Raw genomic sequence first — 27,205 nt, 5'->3', positions numbered from 1 at the left:
GGCACACATACACAATCCATGTCTCAATTGTCTTAATGCTTAAAAATCCTTCTTTAACCTGTCTCCTCCCCTTCATCTACACTGATTGAAGTGGATTTAACAGGTGACATCAATAAAGGTTCATAGCTTTCACCTGGATTCACCTGGTCAGTCTGTCATGGAAAGAGCATGTGTTCCTAATGTTTTGTATAATCAGTGTATATTACATTTGTTTTATTTGATGACTTTATTATTGAATTCCAAGTCATCATCTCATCTCTACCACATGGACCGGACAAGTAGGCGCACAATGGATTATGGTCATTGTAGTTAATTACCAGAATATTGGCCTGTTGAAAACTACAACTCCCTACTACATCGCACAGTTCGGGCTTGATCTGATTTATCTCTAGAGAAAATGTGCATTGAGCTCACAGAAAAAAACTGAACTAACTGAAATTCTAATAATTTAACTGAAGTTGATCAATTACTTGTTTAAAAACCGAAAAATAACCAACATTTTGGTTATTCACTCAGCACTACCGTACAGTCACATGCACAGAAACAGACACAGACATTCTGTACACACACAGTTATAGACTACCTGTGACTGTCCCTCTGCCTGTCTGTCTTGGGAGGAGAAGATATTCTGTAGAGTTCTCCTAACCGACTGAAGAGGGCCCTTGTCTGAAAAGGACAGATGATAAAAGATGTGATGGAGGAGGGTCAAAGTATTTTACAAAGGTGTCTTGATGTTGAGATTGATAACTAAATAATTCAAAGCTGTATAATAATATGATTATGCAATAAGCTGTATAATAATAGGTGACTGTTGCCAGGCACCCATAGAAGTATTGTTCCACAGAGATGGTTCAACTCACCAGGAGCTGTGTGATTGGACGAGGGCTCCTGCGGTTTAGGAGATGGCAGGGGGCCATTTCGCTCTTCCTGAACTGGGGTGCTCTGGGAAATTTAACAAAACAGTAAATCATCACATTCACAGCTTGAATAATGACATAATACAATAAGTTCCTTGCCACATGATGCTTCAGTAATGGTTTTCCAGCTTGTCCCTATAGAAGAACACTTTTTGGTTCCAGGTAGAACCTTGTCACCAAACAAATAATCGTTTTAGAACCCTCCGAAGAACCTTCTTGAATTAAAAAAGTTGCATGTAGACCCATGTAGAACCTAGTCCCTGTAGAATAACCCTTTTAGAACCCTATTTTGCTGCACCTGCGATAACATCTGCAAATCTGTGTACACGACCAATAAACTTTGACTTGATTGACTTTCTAAGAGTTTGTTTTTGACTCCTTTTGAACATTTACCCTCGGTCTCTCTGACAAACCTTATCTCCACTCTCCTCATCATCTTCATCCACAAAGGCAAAGGATTCCCAGCTGTCTTTGGCATACTGGTTCTGCTCCTGTAAACGCTGTTCCTGCCTAAGGATCCGCCTCTCAGCAGAGAGCCACCAATCACAGAGAGCGTGAAGCTCTGACCGCTCGATGGAGCCTAATAGGATCATAGAATCTACAGGGAAGAGAGAGTCACATGATGAACCACTCAAGAAATGATTCGAAGACACTGAAATGTATCCTCACGTTCACGAAAAATACATTCATTTTACCTGTTGAATCCACTAGTGGTATCGTTTTGAGAGAAGTGGAGTCCAGGAGGTGTATCAACTCCCTGTAGGTGGACTGTAACGAGAGAAACTTCACTTTCCTAACCATGATGTCCTCCACAAAGATGTTATACTGGCTGTAAGTCAGAAGGAAATGCCAATCATTCATTCATGCTCAACACTTGTGTACTTCTGGTGTGTCTATGTTGAAGAATCAAGCATGCTGAGGCGGCCATATTGACTCAAACAACTCATTGTTTTCGCATGGGACCCTCAATACGACTGGGTCCCTCAGAGCCAACATGTCACCTCGGTTGCAGCTTCTCTCTGCACACCTGATGTGTCCAAAGCCCAGCTCAGGGAGGTAAGGCAGTTTCTTGATCTGGATGATGGAGTCGTAGAGCGAGGGCTGCAGGCCCTGGGCCACCATGTTGGCCAGGATCACCGCCACCATCATGGGCAGGATGTGGGAGATCTGGCCCGTCAGCTCGAAGCAGATCACCGCCGTGGACACCGTGTGGGTCACCGCCCCGGTCAGTGCCGCCGCTCCTGGGAGAGAGGCGGGAGAAGAGCAGGGAAAGGGGGGAGAGAGGGAGAAATGGAAGAGAGGAAGGGAGAGAGGGATGGGGAGGGAGAGAAAGAAAGAGAAAAGGGGAGAAAGAAGTCATTTTCAGGTGGAAGGGATGGATGATCCACAGGAGATGGAGATATGAAAGGGGGGGGGGGGGGGGGGGTGATGGGTGGATGGAAAAAAGGAGCAGAGGTAAAGAGGAGGGGAAGGGGGTGTGTAGGGCGAGAGAGAGAAGATGAAGATGAATGGTAGCGTATAGGTTTATGGGTCACCGAGACAGCGGAGGACAGGAGAGAGAACAGACAGTGACATTTTACTATCACACCAAAGGGACAATAGGGTGATGACGGGCAGGCACTGACAGAGACGGAGAGGAGGAGGTGGAAAGGGAGACTGACCAATGACTGCGTACCCTCCTGGGATGATGCGGTACAAGATTCCATCAAACAGAATCCCGTGGGGGAAGAGGGCAGCCATGATCTCCCCCACCAGTCGGCCGAAAGAGGCTCCTGGGAAGAAAGAGATGATGGTGGATATGGGAGGTGGAATGTCATGTTTACGTTGCTATTATGTTGGCTATCTGACATTTATTCCCCCCTCCTCCGCCACTCAATGTTCATTTGACCTTCTCCTAAGCACTCATCTACCTCTGTGGCTCACTAATGATTTTTCACTCTTTGGTTATATATGACATCTCATCCTTGAAGGTACACTGATTAAAAACTACCCAGAATGCTCTACTTCATGATTACCCATTATGCTTTATGCCATAGTCATGTACTGTAGGCCTACATTGGAACGCTCTATCAGATTATTTCACCACCGAACAATAATGTCAATTTACATGAGACTAAATATTTAAAACTGATATGGAATTTGTGTTCATATTAAGACTAATGACATACTATAATGTTGCGCTTCTGTTTACCGAGTATGAACACAGGCATGAAGGCTCCAGAAGGGATGGGCATCGTCGTCGAAACAGCAGACATCCAAAACTGAGACATGGGTGGAATTCAATTAGTAACTGAGCAGAATTAATGCATCTTAGTACTTCCACAATAGTGTAGAGGAATTATTTGACTTTAAAGGTATTTTTCACATAATAGACTACATTCCCGACTGCTCTATTCAATGACAGTTCTCCAATCCTATAATACCATTGCGACAAGATACAAATCAATTTATTCTCATTGGGAAACGCTAATCATACTGATGCTAACACTCAGTATTACACTCTTATCCTCTAGTACACACAGTGGAAATCTCTAGGCAACTATGTAAAGTGTGATACTGATGCAGTGTTAAGGATTACATCTCCACTACAGGGTTCTTCTCTATAGGAGATTCTTATTCTACTTAGATGAGTGACTCAGCCAGGAGTCTGTCATTGTACTGAGTGACGCTATGTGCAATGTGTGACTATACTGACAAACGCTACGGTGTGGAAAAAAAGAAGGAGTAGGTGAATGAGGAGCGCTACCTTCATGATGAAGAAGAGGAGGAGGATGACGAAGACGCTGACGTCGGGGTGCAGCCAGGCAGAGGAGCGCCCCAGGCCGGGGGGATGGGGGGAACCCCAGATTTTGGTCCAGGTGAAGTTGTCGAACAGTGAGTTTATGCATTCTCTGGGCATCAGCTATATGTGGCATGAAATAAGGGAACGGATGAGGAAAAAGTAATGGCAAATGCTGTTAAAACGTTTTAATGAAAAACACTGTTAAAACGTTTTAATGAAAAACACTTAAAACGTGTAATGAATAGTTTAAATATATAAATATAGTGATATTTTGACAAAACCAACTGTACTGTAGTCAGAACTTATTCAAAATACTGCAGATGAAGTTTGCTTTGTGTGCATCACATATGTCAACCCATAGGCCTATTCAATATATTGCCAAAAGAGAGGTTTTGAAATAAATGCGAATACTGTAATGTGAGCAAAATGGTCGGTTTTCGAAATACCTCTGCATTTTAGCACCGTAGAAATGGGGCACAAGTCCCATCTTAAAAAGGTGCTAAACATCGTAGCTTGAGGGTGAAGATGCCACCCACACAGTTATTTCTGGCTGCTTTAAACACACCTCATTCATTCTCAAAATACATGATTAACCTAGGTTTATTTCTGCATGGCTGGGCAAAGAGGCTTCTTCAATTAATATCCAGCTAATATTGAGCATCTAGATTCTACCCAGTCCATGTATGCACTCACTAATTGGAAGTCGCTCTGGATAAGAGCGTCTGCTAAATGACTAAAATGTAAAATGTAACTCCTTGTGGAATTCTCATGAGAGCAGAAACATACTGGTAATGGTAGCCAGCCACTGTGCACAGACGTTAGTGCGATGTCTAGCTTTGATGTACATTTGGTTGAGTTGTCAACTAACGTGAATTCAATGTGAAAAAAAAAAAAAATGCCACCATGTCATTGGATTTTGTCTCCGGCGTTCGAGGTCGCCAGTCTGCTCATTATTACGCACACCTGTCACCATCGTTACGCGCCTCATGAGACTCACCTGGACTCCATCACCTTCCTGATTACCTCCCCTATCAATATCTGTTACTCCCTTTGGTTCATTCCCCAGGCGTTATTGCTTCTGTTCCTGTGTTTCATGTCTGTACGCTACTCGTGTTTCATTTATTATTAAATTCACTCCCTGTACTTGCTTCGACTCCCAGGATTTAGGTTAAAAGTTGGGTGAAAAAAATACGAAATGCCCTTACCTGCCTTTTCAAATCCAATGAGTTTAACGTCATCACATAAATGTTTTGGGTTGAAATGACAGCGCTAACAATTCACACATTTAAGTAAACAGTTATACTCTTTAGATAATCCTATGAATGTGTCTCTGCAGTTATGTTTTTCATGATTGGGAATAGAATAAGTCGCATAACAATTTTCGTAACACTATATAACATTTATGCGTATTCATAAGTGTTACGTGTTTTCACATCCCGATAAATAGGGTCTTCTACAGAGTATATTCATTTTAACATAGTGACAGATAACACAAAAATGGGCAAACAAAATTTAATTTGAAATCTGACCTCTCCAGCCATGAATTGTCCAAATCCAGGGGGAAAGGTCAAGGTGGCTATCACTAACGTCACAACACCAGGGAAAATCAGTCGGCTGGTGAAAGAATAAGGGTTAAAAACAGCCATTCTCTTTCAACTCTATGTTCCAACCCTATATCCCTGTAGCTCAGTTGGCAGAGGGCGCTTGCAACGCCAGGATTGTATGTGTATTCAACCTCTGTTATGGCAAACCTAAATAATTTCAGGAGTAAAAATTAGCTTAACAAGTCAGATATTGAATATCCCTTTGAGCATGGTGAAGTTATTAATTACACTTTGGAATCACTACAAAGATACAGGCCTCCTTCCTAACTCAGTTGACAGGTAGGAAAGCCAATGGTGATTTTAAACCAGTTACAGCGTTAAATAGTTGTGATAGGAGAAAACTGAGGATGGATCAACAGCATTGTAGTTACTCCACAATACTAACCTAAATTACATAGTGAAAATAAGGAAGCCTGTACAGAATACAAATATTCCAGAACATACAGTACATCCTGTTTGCAACAAAGCACTAAAGTAATACTGCAAAAAATATGGTAAAGAAATTAACTTTTTGTCCTGAATACAAAGCATTATGTTTGGGGCAAATCCAACACAACACATCACTGAGTACCACTCTTAATATTTTCAAGCATGGTTTTGGCTGCATCATGTTATGGGTATGCTTGTCATCGGCAATTTAGTTTTTTTAGGATAAAAAGAAAAGGAATAGAGCTAAGCACAGGCAAAACCCTAAAGGAAAACCTGGTTCAGACTACTTTCCAACAGACACTAGGAGAGAAATCCACCGTTCAGCGGGACAATTACTTACTTACCAAGAAGACATTGAATGTTCCTAAGTGGCCTATTTACAGTTATGACTTAAATCGGCTTGAAAATCTATGGCAAGACTTTTAAATGGCTGTCTAGCAATAATCAACAAACAACTTGACAGAGCTTGAAGAATTATAAAATATAATCAAAATATATTAGTGTTTTATTTTCCACAAAAAAAAAAGTTTTTTTCTTCCAATTTGACATTAGAGTATTTCGTGTAGATCTTTGACAAAAAATGACAAATCCATTTTAATCCCGTTATGTAAAACAACAAAATGTAGAAAAAGTCAAGGGGTGTGAATACTTTCTGAAGGCACTGTATAACCTTCTCAATATAACTGCAACCTATGCCACAATACCCTCTTCAAAAATGTCCTGCTTCTCCTCCTATAAGATAAGATAACCCCCCTCTGTCTCCCAGTAGGACAGGCCTAAGAACAAGCACCAATTTAACACTTTCAAAGCTGACAATATAATTACCCCGTCCTGCTCTCTGTTGGCCTAATTTCAGTGCTCCCGTCCATCATCTACAGTGTAACTATGTGCAGCTCTGACAAAAGCAGCTGCACTGGTTGCTGCTAAATCATTCATTTGTATTGGAGCGAGAGTGTGTAACTAGTTTCTTTTTCAGAGACCACCGACTGCTTATAGATGGATCAATCAATGTCTGGGTGATGGTTTGATTTTCTGTTTGTTTTTGTAAAATCTACCAGTCGGCAACAATAATTTATTTGGGGGAGGACAATGAATAATTATATTCTATTCTATTTAGATTCCAATCTAAGTCCATAGCCTGATCCTCTCCAATTCAGGTGTGCATTTTCCTCAAGTGTCTCATCAAAATACATCCCCCATCCCTGTAACTCACTGTCTGGTGAGGAAACGTGTCATGGCATTGGGTTTCCTCATGAACAGCACCACCTGGCGGTTCAGCCAGACGAAGAAGGCCCCCAGGAACCCGCAGGAGATCCTGAAGAGACAACCACCAGGACCTTTACCTCACTCACTCCCAAGGTCCAAATAAGAACAAAAAATGTACATTTTCTAAAGAATAAACACTGAGTGTACAAAACATTAAGAACACCTTTCTACTATTTAGTTGCGCACCCCTCCCCCCTCTTGCCCTCAGAACAGCCTCAATTAATTGGGGAATGGACTCTACAAGGTGTCAAAAGCGTTCCACAGGAATGCTGGCCCATGTTGACTTCAATGCTTCCCACAGTTGTGTCAAGTTGGTTGGATGTCCTTAGGGTGGTGGACCATTCTTGAGCATGAAAAACCCAGCAGTGTTGAAGTTCTTGACATAAATCGGTGCGCCTGGCACCTACTACCATAATCCGTTCAAAGGCACTTAAATCTTTCGTATTGCCCATTCACCCTCTGAATGGCACACATACATAATCCATGTCTCAATTGTCTCAAGGCTTAAAAATCCTTCTTTAACCTGTCTCCTCGCCTTTATCAACACTAATTGAAGTGGACTTAACAGGTGACATCAATAAGGGATCATAGTTTTCACCTGGATTCACCTGGTCAGTCTATGTCATGGAAAGAGCATGTGTTCTTAATGTTTTGTACACTCAGTGTATATGCGCTTGCTTCAGCTGTTAATTTAGTTAGTGTTGATCTAGCCTATATTTATTGATAGATCTGTAGTCTAGGAAACTGAAGCAAGAACACTAGCAAGAAAAACCATTCACAGCATCTCAGTTCTTATAATAACTACCAATATAAGAGATTTATGGCACATAGACTGAGATTATGCATTCATGTTGGGTTGTGACAAAGAACTACGCACAGCGTGGTCACCGTGCCCTCACCACGCTCCTGGGGCCCCCTCTTGACCCTTTCTCTCACCCGATGATGGCAAATGCTGGCAGCTCCTGGAGGTCAAAGGGGAAATCCATGCGGAACTTGGTGCGGAAGAGAGCAGTGATGGTGACTATAGTGGATGAGAGGACAGGGGGAAGAGGTAAATAGAGAGACAGAGAGAGTCTTAGAATTTATACATGCATACTATACAACATAGAGGAAACCAGAGGGCACCACCTAGTAGAATTTCTGCTTTCATTATCATACCTGAATAGGCCTATATAGTTTCACAGATATGGTTCTATGGGAAAGGGTGCCCTCTAGCCAAACATGTTTGTAGACAGACGTCACAAAGTGTTATGTGTTTACCAAAAAGCTTGCATCCCATAGTGATGTCATAGTACATTAACCCACCTGCATCTTTGTTGAACACAGAGAGCACTCTGAAGATGAAGGCACTGAAGGTGGCAGCAAAATAACCTCTCCAGTAGTTCCTCACAGCAAAGTAAGTGGAAGTCACCTCTATGCTGAACAGCACCCCTGGTGGACACAACAGGATCAAAGAAAGACCAGTAAAATATCATTCCGATATTATATTATAAAATGTGCCATGTAGTCAAAGGCTAGATTGCATATTTACTGTACACTGAAGGCTTGTTGTTATGATGACCTGTCACAAATACATCTAACTGAGGCGATTTCAGCACTATGCCTATATTGACTTTCAGACACGACAATTGTTTCAGCTGATTTTGTAGCTTGCTTTATTCTAGATGAATGGAATGTGAATAGAGAGGAGGAAAAGGAAAATAATGTTGTACCTCCAAGAGGGGTACCGAAACAGCAGCCCACCCCAACTGCACAGCCAACTGTGAGGATGTCTGTGTAGCAGTATGGGCTCTACTGGCACACAGAGCGAGGGTGACAGAGAGAGGGCAGCAGAGAGGTAAGGTAGAGAGAGGAGGGGAGAGGAAGAGAGTGAGAGGAAGGGACAGACAGATAGAGGGAAAGGGATAAGAGGATCCCATACAAGTAAGGGAGGAAAAGAGAAAGTAAATGAAAAACGCCTAAAAGCATAATGCAAAGTGATCCGACAAAACTGTAATGTCCTTGTTATTTTCAATGCTGGTCAGGTAAATGCTAACCTGATGGACTCCTGAGAAGAATGTCATACACTTGCTCAGTACAGCAGCACAGATGCTGGCTATATGAACAAATGGGCCCTTGGGAAGCAAAATAGAAAAGGGGGCAGAAACAAGAAAACTTGTAGTCTTTTTTTAGATAGCTGTAATCAGGGAATCTGATGTGAGTGAGTGTAACCCACCTCTTTCCCCACTGGCATCCCACTGCCCAGACCTGCAGTCAGACCAATGACTTTGGCAGCAAAAGCCTTGAGAGTCAGATACTCCTTCAGCACTACCCCTCTGAGAATGGTCTTCAGCTCAGGAATACCAGAGCCTGAGAGAGAGAGAGAGAGAGAGAGAGAGAGAGAGAGACAGACAGGGTGGGGAGGTGAAAAGAGGTCAGGGAAGAGAAATAATTACACAATTGTTGTTTTACAGGAAAACAAAATATATGTTGACTCAACAACAAGAAAGGGTCATAACTCTAGATAGACAGTGAGGACATCAGTGTGTGAGGCCAGGGCTAGGTAGGTACACATGCAGAGAGGGGAGAAGATCAATGGATAACAGATTGCGGGTAACAGATCATTAGGGGTGGCGGGTGATGGGGAAAGGAAGCAGTAAGCATTGAGCGCGTGAGCACGTACACACCGATGGCTTGCGGGGCGACCAGGTGGCAGAAGATGGAGGCGAACATGATGAGCACCATGGGATAGCTGACCCAGGCCAGGTACTGGAGCAGGACATTACCCCTCAGCTCCCAGTGAATCCACTTATACACTGACATGGGGACAGAGGGAGGGACAGAGCGATGGGAGGGGGGGGGAGGGGTGAGGCATGTGAAGGAATGTGAGAAAAAGCAGGAAGGTAGAGGAGAATGTGAGAAAAACAGAGGGGGGAAGGAAGAATGTAAAAAAAAGATATTGAGATTCAGTCAAAATGACTAGTTTTGTCTAGCCAAGTAAAATACATTTGAATAATGTGTTGAGTTGACAATAAATGTCTTCAAAATGTCAAAACGTATTAAATCTAATTGAGTTAGCAAAAAACAATATTTACTCAACTTAGAAATTCACAACCATGAAGTCAAATCAACGGAAGCAACATAACAGTAGTGTTGACTGAAAATGTCAAGTTCAGAGGACTTAAATTATTATAATTTTTTTTTTGGGGGGGGGGGGCGGGGCTCATTATAATAATACCCAGCATACTTTGCAACTGTGCGTTTTATATAACAAAAATGGACATTTAGCAGACGCTTTTATCCAGAGCGACTTCAGTTAGTGCATTCAACATAGGTAGATAAACAACCACATGTAAAAAGGAACAAGTAAAACGTTTCTGTCAGTAGCTTTGTTTCCATTAACTTGCCCAGTGATTTATTTGTCGACATTTAGAAAGTTCACATAGAAAATAGCTCGCTAGCTAGCCAACTACGGCTAACTTAGTCACGTTAGACAGTGCAGCCAGAATAACAACAGTAGCTGCATTTGCATTTGTTTAAGCTGTTTTCTATTGACATTTATTTGAAAACATCCATAACAATGAACTAATGAGGGGTAATTTCGCCTGGCAAAGAAAATGTGCTCTCTAATGAAACAATGTTGCAAATGTCAGAGACAGACAGCAAGGTTTATACAAATCTCCGCTGTTGAAAACTAAATGTTAGTCTAAAACAAATTTGAGATAATTTCTAAATGCTTTTTACAGTGGAGATCAAGTTTATAAAGTGCCTGGCTGGGCTGATGAGAGAGCGGATTGCGCAGTCAGATGGAACAGAGTAAATGGGCATTTTAACGTCATAGATTTAGCCGGTGGTAACTTGTGGAATAGACACTGGCTGGAATGCGGTTTTAACCAATCAGCATTCAGGATTAGACCCACCCGTTGTATAAATCCACTAATACATATTCTAATAATTCTCATGTGCCATGTGCTCATGTGGGGCGGCGCACAATTGGCCCAGCGTCGTCCAGTGTAGGGGAGGGAATGGCCGGCAGGGATGTAGCTCAGTTGGTAGAGCATGGCGTTTGCAACGCCAGGGTTGTGGGTTCGTTTCCCACGGGGGGCCAGTATGAAAAAAAATAAAAAAATAATAATAATAAATGCACTCACTAACTGTAAGTCGCTCTGGATAAGAGCGTCTGCTAAATGACTAAAATGTAATGTAAATGTACCGCCACGATCCGTCCTACTCCTATAGATCTAAAATAATTGGATGGTGAAACTTGCCAGCCAACCAGAAAAGCAAGGTGAAGCAATTCAGGTATTCTTGAAAGTCAGGACAATCCTTGTCCTGCAAAGAAACATTATTTTTTTATAGTAAAACTTTTTTTTGCAAGCAGTAGGTATTTAGAATTAAATGTGGAGTGGCGCTTTATAGTTATGCGGTGATATCACGTGCCCCACGTACCTTCAAATTGATTTGTCAATCATCATTTATTCGGAAAACACAGTTTCCATCAACATTTGTCAAAATGTTTTTTACAGTTCGAAAAAAGAAATCTGCCATTTCCTTTACATATGTTGCAAATATTTTTTTTTGCGTCATTGCTTTTGTCTAATAAACCTGGGTCAATGGAAACCTGCCTACTGTTACTGAGAATGCTATTGTAGGTAAAGTGATCTGTTGGTTGGTTGAGTATACTGTCAATTTCAAAACTGGCGAAAAAGCTCACACATGAGCAAGAGACAGATGGGAGCATAATGTTCCCCACTGAAATTTCTATCATATCATTTCAAAGACTTAGTCAGTTCTGGAAGTTGACACAACTTAACATTTTAAGGCAGCCTGGTAACAAACTTTGGTAAGTTGAAAAAACTTTGTTTAGTTTTTCAGACTAGCAAATACTTGTCCTCTACACAACTTGAGTAGATTTGTTAGCACAACTAAAAATAATCTGTTAATTTGACTAAAAGTACGGAGTTCATTCAACAAGTTATTAAATCCACATTTGTCAGTTCCACTAACTTTACCAGGTTGAAGAACTTTAGATGAAGTTAACTCCACACAAAATCCGAATTGGACTTGACATGGAATTTTAAGGTAGCCTGTTAACAAACATTTGTAAGTTGAATCAACAAATATTTTTTTACAATGCACAGATGTGTATCATCCACGTATCAGTGAAAATGTACTCTGTGTTTATGAATAATATCACTGAGAGGTAGCATATAAAATTAGAACAATAGCGGTCCAAACTTCACTAAACTCCCTTATATGGGTAATGACTGTAAACATAATTTCATAATTTTGCAATGTTTGTTTTGCAAGTTTAATTGAGCATATCAGGTTACCACAGAACTATTTTGCAACCCTTTTCGATAATCACTCACACTAACCCTCCGACAATAAGCAACCAGGTGTCTGGTTAGATAATTATTTATGCTGTAAAAGCATTCATGCAACTGTATGAGCTGCCGGTTCAGTGGCTTGAATGCAAGCATTATAAAAGCATATTGCATCATCATAAAACAGGATTGTTTAGTGTGTGTGTGTTGCATTGTGGGTATTGTAGTACATTGTAGACTCTTGGCGCTGGTGTAGTCCATGGTCCAGCTGACCAGCGCCATTGAGATGCCCAGCAGCACCAGGAAGATCCAGTCCTCTCCCAGCTTGGTGACCAGGAACCTCTGTACCCGCGCTACACAGTCTGAGAAAACACCATGACAGACATGATTCACTTTAACACTGTTAGAGTTAATTTAACACCAGCGACTTTACTGAGCTTGGACTCCTCACCTCTGCACTTTGAGTAGGAGCGGCGTTTCTTTATAGACAAAGGGTTGCCTTGCTCTGTAGCCATATGTGCATGTCCCGCCTCATCCGAGTGATGCCGACCCCTGTGCCTGCTGTGGAGCCCGTGTCCATGTCTGTGACCGTGGGGGTGGCCATGGTGGTGGCCGTGGTGATGGTGGCCATGGCGATGCTGCGGATGGTGACCATGGTCGTGTTTCTTCCATTGTCTCTCTGTTAGCAGTCGGGTGGCCTCTCTCCGGCCAGACCCACCCGGGTGCTCACTGTATTCCCCATACAGCTGAAAGTGACAGGAGGAAGAGGGATTACATTACCCATATGTTCATGAGCAAAGGACTACAATGAAGACCCGCTGAAAACGTAGTTCAGGTAAGGTTAGAGGGCAACAATTTCATTTTAGGAAAATAAAAAATAATAGTTTAAGAGATTTTGATTCGCACTGAACATGTATATTTTAAAGAAAATATATATCATGCAGTATATATACTATTATTATACATACAGTATATCTACACGTAACAGTTCATATATGTTTACATATGAAAATATCTAAGAAACTCTTATGTTAAAAGGAAAATTCATCTATCGTAGAAGAACGTAAAAGCAATATACATAGTAGACAGAATATACATACACCAGTCAAAAGTTTGGAGACACCTACTCATTCCAGGGTTTTTCTTTATTTTTACTATTTTCTACATTGTAGAATAATAGTGAAGACATCAAAACTATGAAATAACACATATGGAATCATGTAGTAACCAAAAAAGTGTTAAACAAATCAAAATATAGTTTATATTAAGGATTCTGCAAAGTAGCCACCCTTTGCCTTGATGACAACTTTGCACACTTGTCATTCTCTCAACCAGCTTCATGAGGTAGTCACCTGGAATGCATTTCAATTAACTGGTGTGCCATGTTAAATGTTAATTTGTTTGAGCAAATCAGTTGTGTTGTGACAAGGTAGGGGTGGTATACAGAAGATAGCCCTATTTGGTAAGTCCACATTATGGCAAGAACAGCTCAAATAAGCAAAGAGAAACGACAGTCCATCATTACTTTAAGACATGAAGGTCAGTCAATACGGAACATTTCAAGAACTTTTAAAGTTTCTTCAAGTGCAGTCGTAAAAACCATCAAGCGCTAGGATGAAACGGGCTCTCATGAGGACCACCACAGGAAAGGAAGACCCAGAGTTACCTCTGCTGCAGAGGATGTTCATTAGAGTTACCAGCCTTAGAAATTGCAGTCCAAATAAATGCTTCACAGAGTTCAAGTAACAGATACATCTCAACATCAACTGTTCAGAGGAGACTGCGTGAAATCAGGCCTTCATGGTCAAATTGCTGCAAAGAAACCACTACTAAAGAACACCAATAAGAAGAAGAGACTTGCTTGGGCCAGGAAACAAAAGCAATGGACACTAGACCTGTGGAAATCTGTCCTTTGGTCTGATGAGTACAAATTTGAGATTTTTGTTTTCAACCGCTGTGTCTTTGTGAGACGCAGAGTAGGTGAACGGATGATCTCCGCATGTGTGGTTCCCTCCGTGAAGCATGGAGGAGGAAGTGTGATGGTGTGGGGGTGCTTTGCTGGTGACACTGTGATTTATTTAGAATTCAAGGCACACTTAACCACCATGGCTACCACAGCATTTTGCAGCGATACGCCATTCCATCTGGTTTGCGCTTAGTGGGACTATCATTTGTTTTTCAACAGGACAATGACCCAACACACCTCCAGGCTGTGTAAGGGCTATTTGACCAAGAAGGAGCGTGATGAGTGCTGCATCAGATGATCTGGCCTCCACAATCACCCGAGCTCAACCCAATTGAGATGTTTTGGGATGAGTTGGACCGCAGAGTGAAGGAAAAGCAGCCAACAAGTTCTCTGCATTCATGTGGGAACTCCTTCAAGACTGTTGGAAAAGCATTCCAGGTGAAGCTGGTTGAGAGAAGTGCAAAGCTGTCATCAAGGCAAAGGCTGGCTACTTTGAAGAATCTCAAATATAAAATATATTTTGATTCGTTTAACACTTTTTTGGTTACTACATGATTCCATATGTGTTAATTCATAGTTTTGATGTCTTCACTATTATTCTACAATGTAGAAATAAAAACCCTTGAATGAGTACGTGTCCAATCTTTTGACTGGTACTGTATATTGATTGTTCCAGATTGTGGGAGAATTGTTAATGTACATTGAGCTACAAAAGTATTGGGACAGTGACACGTTTTGTTGTTTGGCTCTGTACTCCAACACTTTGATTAAAGGGGGGGTGCAACTAAATATAAAAATATTAGGAAGGTGTTTCTTGTTGTTGTCATGTGGTGTTGCTACAATGCTGTGTTGTCATGTGTTGCTGCAATGCTATGTTGTCGTCTTAGGTCTCTCTTCATGTAGTGTTGTGGTATCTCTTGTCGGGATGTGTGTTTTGTCCTATATTTTTATTTTTAATCCCAGCCCCCGTCCCCGCAGGAGGCCTTTTACCTTTTGGTAGGCAGTCATTGTAAATAAGAATTTGTTCTTAACTGACTTACCTAGTTAAATAAAAACATGCTTTTGATATACAGTGGGGAAAAAAGTATTTAGTCAGCCACCAATTGTGCAAGTTCTCCCACTTAAAAAGATGAGAGAGGCCTGTAATTTTCATCATAGGTACACGTCAACTATGACAGACAAAATGAGATTTTTTTTCCCAGAAAATCACATTGTAGGATTTTTAATGAATTTATTTGCAAATTATGGTGGAAAATAAGTATTTGGTCAATAACAAAAGTTTCTCAATACTTTGTTATATACCCTTTGTTGGCAATGACACAGGTCAAACGTTTTCTGTAAGTCTTCACAAGGTTTTCACACACTGTTGCTGGTATTTTGGCCCATTCCTCCATACAGATCTCCTCTAGAGCAGTGATGTTTTGGGGCTGTCGCTGGGCAACACAGACTTTCAACTCCCTCCAAAGATTTTCTATGGGGTTGAGATCTGGAGACTGGCTAGGCCACTCCAGGGCCTTGAAATGCTTCTTACGAAGCCACTCCTTCGTTGCCTGGGCGGTGTGTTTGGGATCATTGTCATGCTGAAAGACCCAGCCACGTTTCATCTTCAATGCCCTTGCTGATGGAAGGAGGTTTTCACTCAAAATATCACGATACATGGCCCCATTCATTCTTTCCTTTACACGGATCAGTCGTCCTGGTCCCTTTGCAGAAAAACTGCCCCAAAGCATGATGTTTCCACCCCCATGCTTCACAGTAGGTATGGTGTTCTTTGGATGCAACTCAGCATTCTTTGTCCTCCAAACACGACGAGTTGAGTTTTTACCAAAAAGTTATATTTTGGTTTCATCTGACCATATGACATTCTCCCAATCCTCTTCTGGATCAACCAAATGCACTCTAGCAAACTTCAGACGGGCCTGGACATGTACTGGCTTAAGCAGGGGGACACGTCTGGCACTGCAGGATTTGAGTCCCTGGCGGCGTAGTGTGTTACTGATGGTAGGCTTTGTTACTTTGGTCCCAGCTCTCTGCAGGTCATTCACTAGGTCCCCCCGTGTGGTTCTGGGATTTTTGCTCACCGTTCTTGTGATCATTTTGACCCCACGGGGTGAGATCTTGCGTGGAGCCCCAGATCGAGGGAGATTATCAGTGGTCTTGTATGTCTTCCATTTCCTAATAATTGCTCCCACAGTTGATCTCTTCAAACCAAGCTGCTTACCTATTGCAGATTCAGTCTTCCCAGCCTGGTGCAGGTCTACAATTTTGTTTCTGGTGTCCTTTGACAGCTCTTTGGTCTTGTCCATAGTGGAGTTTGGGGTTGTGGACAGGTGTCTTTTATACTGATAACAAGTTCAAACAGGTGCCATTAATACAGGTAACGAGTGGAGGACAGAGGAGCCTCTTAAAGAAGTTGTTACAGGTCTGTGAGAGCCAGAAATCTTGCTTGTTTGTAGGTGACCAAATACTTATTTTCCACCATAATTTGCAAATAAATTCATAAAAAATCCTACAATGTGATTTTCTGGATTTTTTTTCCTCAATTTGTCTGTCATAGTTGACGTGTACCTATGATGAAAATGAGAGGCCTCTCTCATCTTTTTAAGTGGGAGGACTTGCACAATTGGTGGCTGACTAAATACTTTCCCCCCCCACTGTACTCAGTGTATATTACAGTAGTCAAAAGTTTAGTGTTTGGTCCCATATTCCTAGCACGCAATGATTACATCAAGCTTGTGACTCTACAAACTTGTTGGATCCATTTGCTGTTTGTTTTGGTTGTGTTTCAAATTTTTTGCCCAGTAGAAATGAATGGTAAATAATGTGATTCATTAAGGATTATCCGTAATCATGGTAGCATCCACATGAATGTAGAAGTGTTTAGAAACATATTATATTCTTATTTACAATAAAGGTGACTCCAAAATGACACAATACATTATTTACCATTAATTTCTATTGGGCACAAAATAACGGTAGCATCCACATTAATCCAAAGTGCTGGAGTACAGAGCCAAAAAACAAAACACGTGTCACTGTCCCAATACCTTTGGAGCTCACTGTATTCTGGCAGACGGAGGGCACACAGAAAGACAAAACTCCTCAACATGTTGCATGGGGCTACATTTGGATTAATTACATCTGGACAGCATCCAGACATCTGGCAAAGAGAGAACTCCAGCCCGTAACTCTCCCACGCACAGACACACACATAGAAACACTGACATACATTCATAAAAGTAGTCCCGTGGTCCTCTGTAGCTCAGCTGGTAGAGCACGGCGCTTGTAACGCCAAGGTAGTGGGTTCGATCCCCGGGACCACCCATACACAAAAATGTATGCACGCATGACTGTAAGTCGCTTTGGATAAAAGTGTCTGCTAAATGGCATATTATTATTATTATTATTATTATAATAAACACACACTAAACTAATGTCCTATTATCTAGTAAATCTAATACTACATTACTTGGTTTTTATCATTTTGTAATTACAATACATAGAATGTATATTTTTGAGTGATAGCTATTACATTTGTTTCTTATGGGGGTGGGGGGAGCAAGGGGTCGGTAAGTTACTATACCAAACAAAGATCAAGCCAAGATCCAAGGTATGTGATCCCCTATCAGACACGACCAGCACTGGGTTGTGGGTAAGTATTTCACCCACTTTGTAAATCATGAGACATATTTCACAATCAAACTGGAGAGGTGGCAAATATCCATTCCATTCTAAATGGAAGACAACATATTTTAATTCACTCGCATAAATGGCCAATTAAGTCTACTAATTACTAAGATAAAAACACAATCAAATGGCAGACCATCTTGGAAGGAATAAGTTCTCCACGCCAATCTTTTCCACATAAACAGTTGAATGGTCTTCAAACCTATTTAAACAGATGAACCTTTGTCTATGTACATAATGATGAAATAACAATGACGTTTGAGACCTGAATAATGTCATAATACAGTATAGTTAATGTGGCCTTATGATTCATGTTTGCTTATTACCGTGACACTATGTGCAGCCTCCATTGTTGTAGACTACATTTATCTCCTTTAAAAGTTATTCTTATACCTGCTGCATGCAGAGTGAAGGCCTACATTGCAACGCAATACTATGGCCTTTTCTCAATTGGATTTGCTCAACCTCTGCATCCTCTCTCCGCCCTTTCTCACCTCCATTTGATAAAGGTAAAATCTAATCGAGGAGAGGACGAAAATGTGGACGAAAATGTGGACGAAAATGCGCTTGTATGAAATTACTCTCCTTCTCCACTCGCGCCACCGCGCGCCATCAGGCAAATTACGTTTACATCCCAAAATAAAATGTGTAAAGTGATAAAACAAATGAAGTTAGTTGTGCGAGACATTTAATAGATAAAGCGATAAGTAGCATATTGTTTTTAAACGTGTGCATGCTTTTGACCTCCGACAAAACAAAAGCTGATTCAAAAGGGGGTGTGGCAGATTACAAAACTCTTTCACAAAGGACTCCGGTAGGATACACGACTATCCTCGATTAAGGTGGCTGTTGCGGACACGCTTCCGTTCGCCTACTAATGAATTGAAATGTCCTCGACCACTTATCAGTTTCCGGGTCACGGAGGAGAGAGGACAGAGGAGAGAGAGTGGAGGACGGACTTTTGGCCAAATTAGAAAAGGCCTATTACACAGTAGATGGGCATATTGACACAAAACATCCTCCTGAAATCAAACGCACATCAATGTCAATGGGGTGATGGGCTGTTTGGGACAATATGTAATATCGAGTAGAACCCATACATTTTTGATATATATATATATATATATATATATATATATATATATATATATATATTTTTTTTTATATATATATACACATACCTTTATTGTGAATGAACATTTTGATCAAGTGGTAAATTGATCTTTATCACATAATTTAGATACTGTAGACATCATACATAGTTGAATTAGTGAAACAAAAGCTTTTGTGGGAAACCAACAATCTGAGGACACTGAAAACCCTCTGATGCATATACTATGAGTGCTCAGATACAAACAAACAAACAAACAAACAACATCTTCACAGTGCAGTTGACCTCCAGTCAACAATACCACACTAGGAATCAGTCAGGCCTAGCATTTATGCTGTGGGCCGCCTTCCAATAACCTTTCAACACCTCATAATTTAGTGTACATGTACAAGCCTGTCTCTGTGGGTCCTAGAAAGAGTACTGTACGTCAGTCATACACATGGATATGTATACCGAATAAATCACCAACATATACATGAGCTGCACACACGACGTGACTTCCATTGGACCAGACATGTCACAGTCAGGCTTACCATGGGATACATTGACAATAAGTATCATACTGTATCATACCTATATCAGCTCTCAATGTCGAACAAACCTCTTAACATGTTGAAGAACCTGTTTCATTTCAAAAATAGGCACAAATATATAAAACACAACATGCAACAATTTCAAAGATTTTACTGAGTTACAGTTCATATAAGGAAATCAGTCAATTGAAATACATTCATTAGGCCCTAATCTATGGATTCCACATGACTTGGAATACATATATGCATCTGCTGGTCACAGACACTTTTAAAAAGTGAGTTGATGGCGGAGGATGAATGGCACGACAATGGGCCTCAGGATATCGTCACGGTATCTCTGTGCATTCAAATTGCCATCGATAAAATGCACATGTATTTGTTGTCCGTACCTTATGCCTGCCCATATCATAACCCCACCATGTGGCACTCTGTTCACAACATTGACATCAGCAAACCACTAGCCCACACGATGCCATACACACGGTCTGCGGTTGTGAGGCCGGTTGGACGTACTGCCAAATTCTCTAAAACGACGTTGGAGGCTGCTTATGGTAGAGAAATGAACATTACATTTTCTGGCAACAGCTCTGGTGGACATTCCTGCAGTCACCATGCCAATTGCCCGCTCGCTCAGAACTTGAGACATCTGTGGCATTGTGTTGTCTGACAAAACTGCATATTTTAGAGTGAACTTTTATTGTCCCCATCATAAGGTGCACCTGTGTAATGATCATGCTGTTTAATCAGCTTCTTGATATGCCACCCCTGTGAGGTGGATGGATTATCTTGGCAAAGGAGAAATGCTCACTAACAGGGATGTAATCAAATTTGGGCACCAAATTTGAGAGAAACAAGTTTTTTGTGTGTATGAAACATTTCTGCAATCTTTTATTTCAGCTTATGAAATATGTGACCAAGACTTTACATGTTGCGTTTATATTTTTGTTCAGTGTACATTGAGCCAGACAGAATGTGTGGGGATTTTCTTTAATCAACACCCACATAAAAAAGACTGTAGTATACTATGGTATAAATACTACAGTATTTACTGTAGTGTTTTTGCTGACTTTTCTGTAGTGTACTGCAGTATTTACAGTTAACTTTAGTATTAATACTGTAGTAAAAGAAAACTGTAGTATATACTGTAGTATTTTTGATACTGTGGTATTTACTGTAATGTTTTTGCAGACTGTACTACATTGTAGTATTTACTCTAGTGTTTTTGATACTGTATTATTTACTGTAGTGTTTTTGCAGAAATTACTTTAGTATTTACTATAGTGTTTACATTTTTTAAAATCTTTGACATAGAAGTGGAGGCTTTCTCCTTCAGGAAATATACTGGAGAAATACTAAAAGAGCAAATTTTCCATAACCTGTCGGTAGGTAGGACTGGGGTCTGAACGGATAGTTCAGAGCTTCTGCTCTTTTCTATAACCTGTAGGGAACACAATATATGGTCTATAATTGTCATATATATGTTTCTCACTTATGGGTGGTACAAATTGCAATATGGGGGAGGGGAATGGGCAGAGTATATGCAAATTAAATACTGTAGTATTTCCTATAGTTAAACAAGTGTAGTGTTTTGCGGACAATACTGCAGTATTTACCACAGTGTTTTCTTTTGCTGATAATTTTGTAGTATTTACTATAGTATTCTACAGTATACTACAACATTCTATAGTAAACACTACACGATCAAGGGATATAACAGTGTGTAATATTGTATTCTACAGTATACTACACAATTCTATAGTAAGCACATCACGATTGAGCGATATAACAGTGTGTAGTATAGTATTCTACAATATACTACAGTTTACTACAGAATTCTATAGTAAGTACTGTAGTATTCTATAGTAAACTGTAGTCTTTTTTCATGTGGGCCCATTCCCAGCTGCTGTCTGCAGATTCTGTGGACAGGATTTACTGACCATTAATGTTTTATAACAGTGTGTTGTTGGATTTGAATGGCTGAATTCAACACAGGTATCAATCAGTAGCAGGCTTAAGGAGATTGTGTCCACAAAATCCATATAGCTGTAGTCATGGATTTATTGGGAAATACTAGCCTCCAGAAAAGGAGTCAGAAATGCTTTCAGTCCCCTGAAGTGCAGCAGTAAAGGCTTGTTATGCCACTAGTTATACTATACCAAGGAAGAAGAAACCTCTAGTGCAAGGTGTGGTTAGCTGAAACACCAGCCTGCAATTGAGTGGAAATCAAAAGATAATAATGTTAATAATGAGAACCTGTTCTCAACTGGCTTACCTGGTTAAATAAAGGTGAAATAAAATAAAATAAAATAAAAATAATGACAAAAAAATCATGTCTAATAATGTTTTATATAAACATTTGTTTTTATTAAGGAATTTCATACTGTATGTTTTGATTTAAAAATCTGTTTGGGGAACTTGAGGAAATTCTTCCCCTGCAGATTCCTTATTAGTGTGAGGTGTACCGCAAGACTCAATCCTCACTTCTTTCTCGTTTGCCCTATTTTTTATGTTTCCTAGTGGTTTCTGTACAAACTCAAGGCTGTCTCACATTCAGGATATATTGTGGTAACATAACATCTTGGCAAACACCTGTGACAGGAAGGCAAATCTATTTTATGTAAATTGGAATCTTAAAGATTTCACCAAATATGTCTAGTACACAGAAATATTGACAAACATTTACCAGGCATTTACTTAACTAGCATGTAACTGGATCTCACTCAGGACAGTCATGAGATCAACTAACTGGTCCATGGCTGTAATGCATGCCTATCATATGGCTATTCTACACAATATACTATACTACAACTACTCTTACTTATTTTACTGCTAATATACTACACAACAGGTCATATGCTAAAGGTTTTGTAACCATTGTAATATTACAAAATGGTTAACTTCCCCTTCAATTTGCTTGTCTATACATTGTGTCAGATTAGTCTTATAAAGTGCCAGTATCAACACCTTATCAACAAGCTGGTTGATTTAAAAGTTCAACATATTTGAACAGTCAACATACTCAAATTTGAAATGATACATGTGTGCCTGATACATGTGTTTTATCACATACCATCGCATTGCTGCTCTCTCACAACTCCATCAGTCATCCTCTGCCTTTCCCTACCTCTGTCAGTACATGTAATCCCCCTCTTTCTCCACATTTCTCCTCCCCTCTCCGAGCCCCTCTCACTCTCTTCTGCCTCTACACCTCATGCCCCTCGAACACTTTCCCTCTCTCCCCCTTTCTCACCGGGTGTAACACTACTCTGGGAGTTATATTTAGCACCCGTGTGACCCAACGTTCACGCTACACACTTCTCCACACCTCTCACTATCTCTCGCCCTCCGGGTGTATCTCTCGATCTCTCACTATCTGTCTGTCCATCCCACTGACCCTTAAGGACTTCTGTAAGGGGAGTTTGGTTTGTGTGGATAGAGCATGTTCGTAAAGTGGAAAGCGAGCACGTTTATTACAAAGTATATAGAGAGAAATCAATAACTGCCAGTGTCAGGTTTTATCAACTCACTACAAAACAGATGTAATCTCAAAGAACATATCTGCTCGTAATCATCATACCTTTTTGTATTTCTCACAATGAAGACACATACCTGGACACATGTGAGATAGGCAAGGTGGATGAAAATCAGAGATAACAACATGAGAATAGATGAAGACACCATGAGTAAGTTTTCTGTAACAGCTTGACAGTGTAAAGTGAAGAATTAAATGTATTACACTGTCAAGCTGTTACTGATAGCTTGGATGGATAAAATACATAACATGTTATGAATAATCACTGTTAGCGTTTGCAGGGCCCTTCACTGCGCGTCGGGTCTGACAACACCCTTAACTGTATTCACAATATAACATGTCCTCAAGTGGCAGCCCAATGGCACCAGAAGAGAGACAAAAATATAAGAAGTAATAATAGTATTAGTAACAAATACGAATCTACCTATCTACTTTCCTAATCTACTGCCTGCCTGCCTGCCCGCCTGCCTATCTGTCTGTCTGTCTGCTTGCGTACCTCTGCCTATCTACATGTCCGTCCATCTGCTAGTCCAGTTGTCCTACAGACGCATGACATCTACAGCAATAGGTCACATGACGGGAAGGTTGGACGGTGTTGTGTGTCACCACTCTTATGTCATGTAAAGTCAAATGTAATACACATGAAGGTCTTCGAAAATATCCTCCAGAGTCTTAACCACATACATTCTCCACATGTCTGTCAACAACTCTCCACATAACTCTCTATTGTGCCTGGCAATGGCATCCAGTTCAATTTGAATGGGAGGCCCCCGCGTGATCTCTTTTCTTGATCCTCCCAAGCACAATGACAAGGAGAACAGAAACAAACTCCCGCTCAAAGAAAGTGACACTTCTCAATATAGCCCGGCTCCCTGGGCGACAGTGTAAACACACGGTTATCACAGCCCACATGGCCTGCACTAACACACACAGGTCATACAGTACATGCATGCACGCAGACACAAACGCAACCACCACCATGTGGACACAGACTAACAGCCTTAGCCAAAGGCCCACTGTATAGTATTACCCTGTTCAATACAGTACACCACACCAATTTCCAGCCTGTGTGTTTCTTATAAATCAAATAAACATACTGAACATCCAATGGTTGAAGTCCCTCCGGATGTTTTGGAACACTCTGGACCCCGGGGTCATCTTAGACTACGTGATGAGCGGAGATTAACAAATATATTCCACATGCACGATCGGGTTTCCCCTTTCCCACAATACACTGCTGTAAACATAGATTTATCTATCTCCATGGATGAAATCCCACTTACATGCAAACACATTTCTCCCAGGTCTATCTGAGAGCACAGAGAGGCACTTACCACCATCCAATACCAAGGAGGTAGTTGAACTAACAGCGATCTATGTTTGTGGGTAATAAATGAAAGGAATTAAAAAGGTGGAGAGGTTAATGAACAGGTGGCCGAGAAAGAGAGAGAGAGTTAAGACGGTGACGGAGACTAAAGGTGTGGGATCCTCAGACACACAGACACCTGTTGCCACAGTCACAGACCTGCTAAGAGGTCTCCGTGACCACCGTAACCAGACAGTGTGGCCCCCCATGCTCCCTATGCACAGACAGTAAAGAGCAGAGACGACCCGATATGTCATGCAAGAGATTGTGCAAGATTCATTTCAGAGTTAGAGATAAAGTTAGTGATAGAGATATATAGCGTTACGCAGCAGCAGACAGAGCAAATGGAAAAAGATAAGAGAGAGAGAGAGAGAGAGAGAGAGAGAGAGAGAGAGAGAGAGAGAGAGAGAACTGACCAGGGTCTGTTGGTATCTCAAAGCCTTCCTTTCCGACGCATCTGCAGCCATTGACACACTGTCACTGACCCAAAAATAAACCTGCTGTCTGTCTCAGCGTTTCCAGCTCTGTGCCCACGCCGGAGAGTGTGCGCAGGCACACACCGGAGACACACACAGAGAGAAAGATACTCTCTCACAAATATACATTCTCACACAGTGTAAACGAGCGCTTGCAGCAGATCTCCCCACCACTCGGATTGCCCACCTCTGTCCCGGTAAGCAGTGCGTGTGAACTAAAAGATGCCTCACACACACACCTCTCTCTCGCTCTCTCAGACTATAGCAGTGGCTAATGGTGTACCAATCCTGTTGCCTGAGGCAACCCCCTAAGACTTTGAGCACCTGTTCATTCGAATAGAGGCACAGCAGGTAGAAGGGGAAAGAGAGACAGAAGGGGAGAGAGAGGCGGGGAGAGTGAGAGGTTCACTGGGCATGGCCTGCTGTGAGGGATGTTCCTCATTGGGGTTGGCACTGCAATATGATGAGGGCATAGCTATGGCTTCTTGGGTTTGGCGGGTTCAGGGTCCAGCAAGGTTCATTGTCTAGCAACTGCTACTGTCTGGGCCAGCAACTATACTGTACAGTATTGAACAGTACAGTTTATAGAGAGCGGATGTGAATTGAGAAAACAGATGTTGATATGCGGTGCCCGTCAAATAGAAAAACATCCTTAACTCAGAAAAATATAGTTCCAAGATGTTTAAAGTGGCAATATGTAACTTTTTAGGCGACCCGACCAAATTAACATAGAAATAGAGTTATAGATCTATCATTCTACTTGGAAGCAAGTCTAAGAAGCGGTAGATCTGTTCTATGTGCGCTATTTCTATGCTTCCCGTTCTTAAGTTTTGTTTTTGGGTCTTTTACTTTTGATTTTGTACACCAGCTTCAAACAGCTGAAACAACAATATTTTTGGTTATGGAAAATATATTTCACAGCAGTTTAGATGGTACAATGATTCTCTACACTATAGTATCTTATTTAGTCACAAACTGAAATTAGGCAAACTATTAGAGTTTTAGCAACCAGAAAATGGTGGGGCGATTTCTGCATACTGTAACTTTAAGGCACTACTGAACTTCATTAAAGACTTGATTATCTTGGCATTTGAAAATAAATAAAAATGCCCAGAAAGGGGACAATTACATACTATGGTAGAGGCAGGGAAAGCACAGGGGTTTTCACATCACACTATGTTTTCAGAGCCTTTTAAAACAGACCCTGTAGCGCTGATGTTTAGGGTGTTTAAAGTAACTGTTAAGTGAAAATCTCACTTTAAAAAGTTAATATTCTGTTAATAACTCATACCCAAATAATGTTGTTGACTTGTTCTATACTCATGTGGCCAAAGCATATATTGGAGAAAAAAACAATTTAAAAACCACACCTCAAACATGTATATCAAACAGACTGTTTCAAAAATGTTTGCTATTTCCTCATAGAGTATGATGTCATACTCCTGAGCTGATTGGCCAATCAGCTGTCTACTTGCATGAATATTTTTTTATGCCCACCCCATTCTGTTGTTGGGGTACGCCCACACCATTCCAACACAGAAAAGCTGCTTTTTAACATGTTTTGGAAAGAAAACTATTTCACTGAAATTGTAAGTAATTATAGGTCATATTTCATAGAAATCTGGAAACACCGGACAGTTACTTTAACAGTTAACAGATGGACAGCAAGCAGTTTCCATGGATGTTTTTCCAATGGTGTTGGAAAACTGCTGAGTGATTACAAAACACAAATGAAACCCCAACATGCCATTGCGAAGCCACACACCCTGTATATAGTACCATACCACTGTAAAGCAGGGCAAACTTTCATTGCCTCATTCAAGAGCTACAGTGACAGTGCACCAAAAGGCTGATACTACCAAAGTTACTTCCCCAATGCCCTCAGTGCCTGTGATTGTTGACAGGGATGGATAGAGCAGTTTCACTTTGAGAAAAGTAATGGAAATGGGAGGTGTTGGCATTCAAGCCAAGACTGGCCACTTTGAGACACTGTGAATCGACCACACCTTTGACCTTCGACCTTTGATGGAGACAGGTGATAAGGAGGAGACTAAAATAGTTTGAGATAGTTGTGAGGGCATTGAAAACCCACACACTGTAGCACTTTACACACTAAAGGACACACACACACCAAAAGTCAAAAACAGACCGTGAGCAGGTGATAAGGGTGAGGAGGAAAAGGTGCAGGAGAGGGCAGGGCTAACCTGTGATCGTTACAAAGCAGAGAGAC

General features: G+C 41.0%; 1 protein-coding gene across 2 annotated transcripts in view; it reads right to left on the bottom strand.

Moving 5' to 3' along the window:
- LOC121586421 (chloride channel protein 1-like) overlaps window positions 1-25,191 on the bottom strand; it is a 31,815-nt gene extending 6,624 nt beyond the window's left edge. Inside the window, exons 1-19 of one of the 2 annotated variants that reach the window (XM_045226349.1) lie at window positions 24,916-25,191; window positions 12,756-13,050; window positions 12,535-12,666; window positions 9,665-9,793; window positions 9,214-9,347; window positions 9,035-9,112; window positions 8,711-8,789; window positions 8,304-8,429; window positions 7,935-8,019; window positions 6,946-7,047; window positions 5,229-5,313; window positions 3,664-3,819; window positions 3,109-3,178; window positions 2,579-2,689; window positions 1,945-2,158; window positions 1,613-1,746; window positions 1,331-1,515; window positions 861-942; window positions 584-666 (exon numbers count right to left, since the gene is read on the bottom strand). In XM_045226349.1, the coding sequence (XP_045082284.1) occupies window positions 584-666; window positions 861-942; window positions 1,331-1,515; window positions 1,613-1,746; window positions 1,945-2,158; window positions 2,579-2,689; window positions 3,109-3,178; window positions 3,664-3,819; window positions 5,229-5,313; window positions 6,946-7,047; window positions 7,935-8,019; window positions 8,304-8,429; window positions 8,711-8,789; window positions 9,035-9,112; window positions 9,214-9,347; window positions 9,665-9,793; window positions 12,535-12,666; window positions 12,756-13,050; window positions 24,916-24,966 (2,331 nt within the window). In that variant the 5' untranslated portion in view covers window positions 24,967-25,191. The remainder of the gene's footprint in view (window positions 1-583; window positions 667-860; window positions 943-1,330; window positions 1,516-1,612; window positions 1,747-1,944; window positions 2,159-2,578; window positions 2,690-3,108; window positions 3,179-3,663; window positions 3,820-5,228; window positions 5,314-6,945; window positions 7,048-7,934; window positions 8,020-8,303; window positions 8,430-8,710; window positions 8,790-9,034; window positions 9,113-9,213; window positions 9,348-9,664; window positions 9,794-12,534; window positions 12,667-12,755; window positions 13,051-24,915) is intronic. The other variant, XM_045226350.1, reaches the window with a different exon arrangement.
- Window positions 25,192-27,205: the final 2,014 nt, after the last annotated feature.

The sequence above is a fragment of the Coregonus clupeaformis genome, chromosome 17 (assembly GCF_020615455.1).
Source record: "Coregonus clupeaformis isolate EN_2021a chromosome 17, ASM2061545v1, whole genome shotgun sequence".
NCBI lineage: Eukaryota > Metazoa > Chordata > Actinopteri > Salmoniformes > Salmonidae > Coregonus > Coregonus clupeaformis.
The sequence above is the reverse complement of the archived record's forward strand: the minus strand, read 5'-3'. Positions and strand labels throughout refer to the sequence as shown.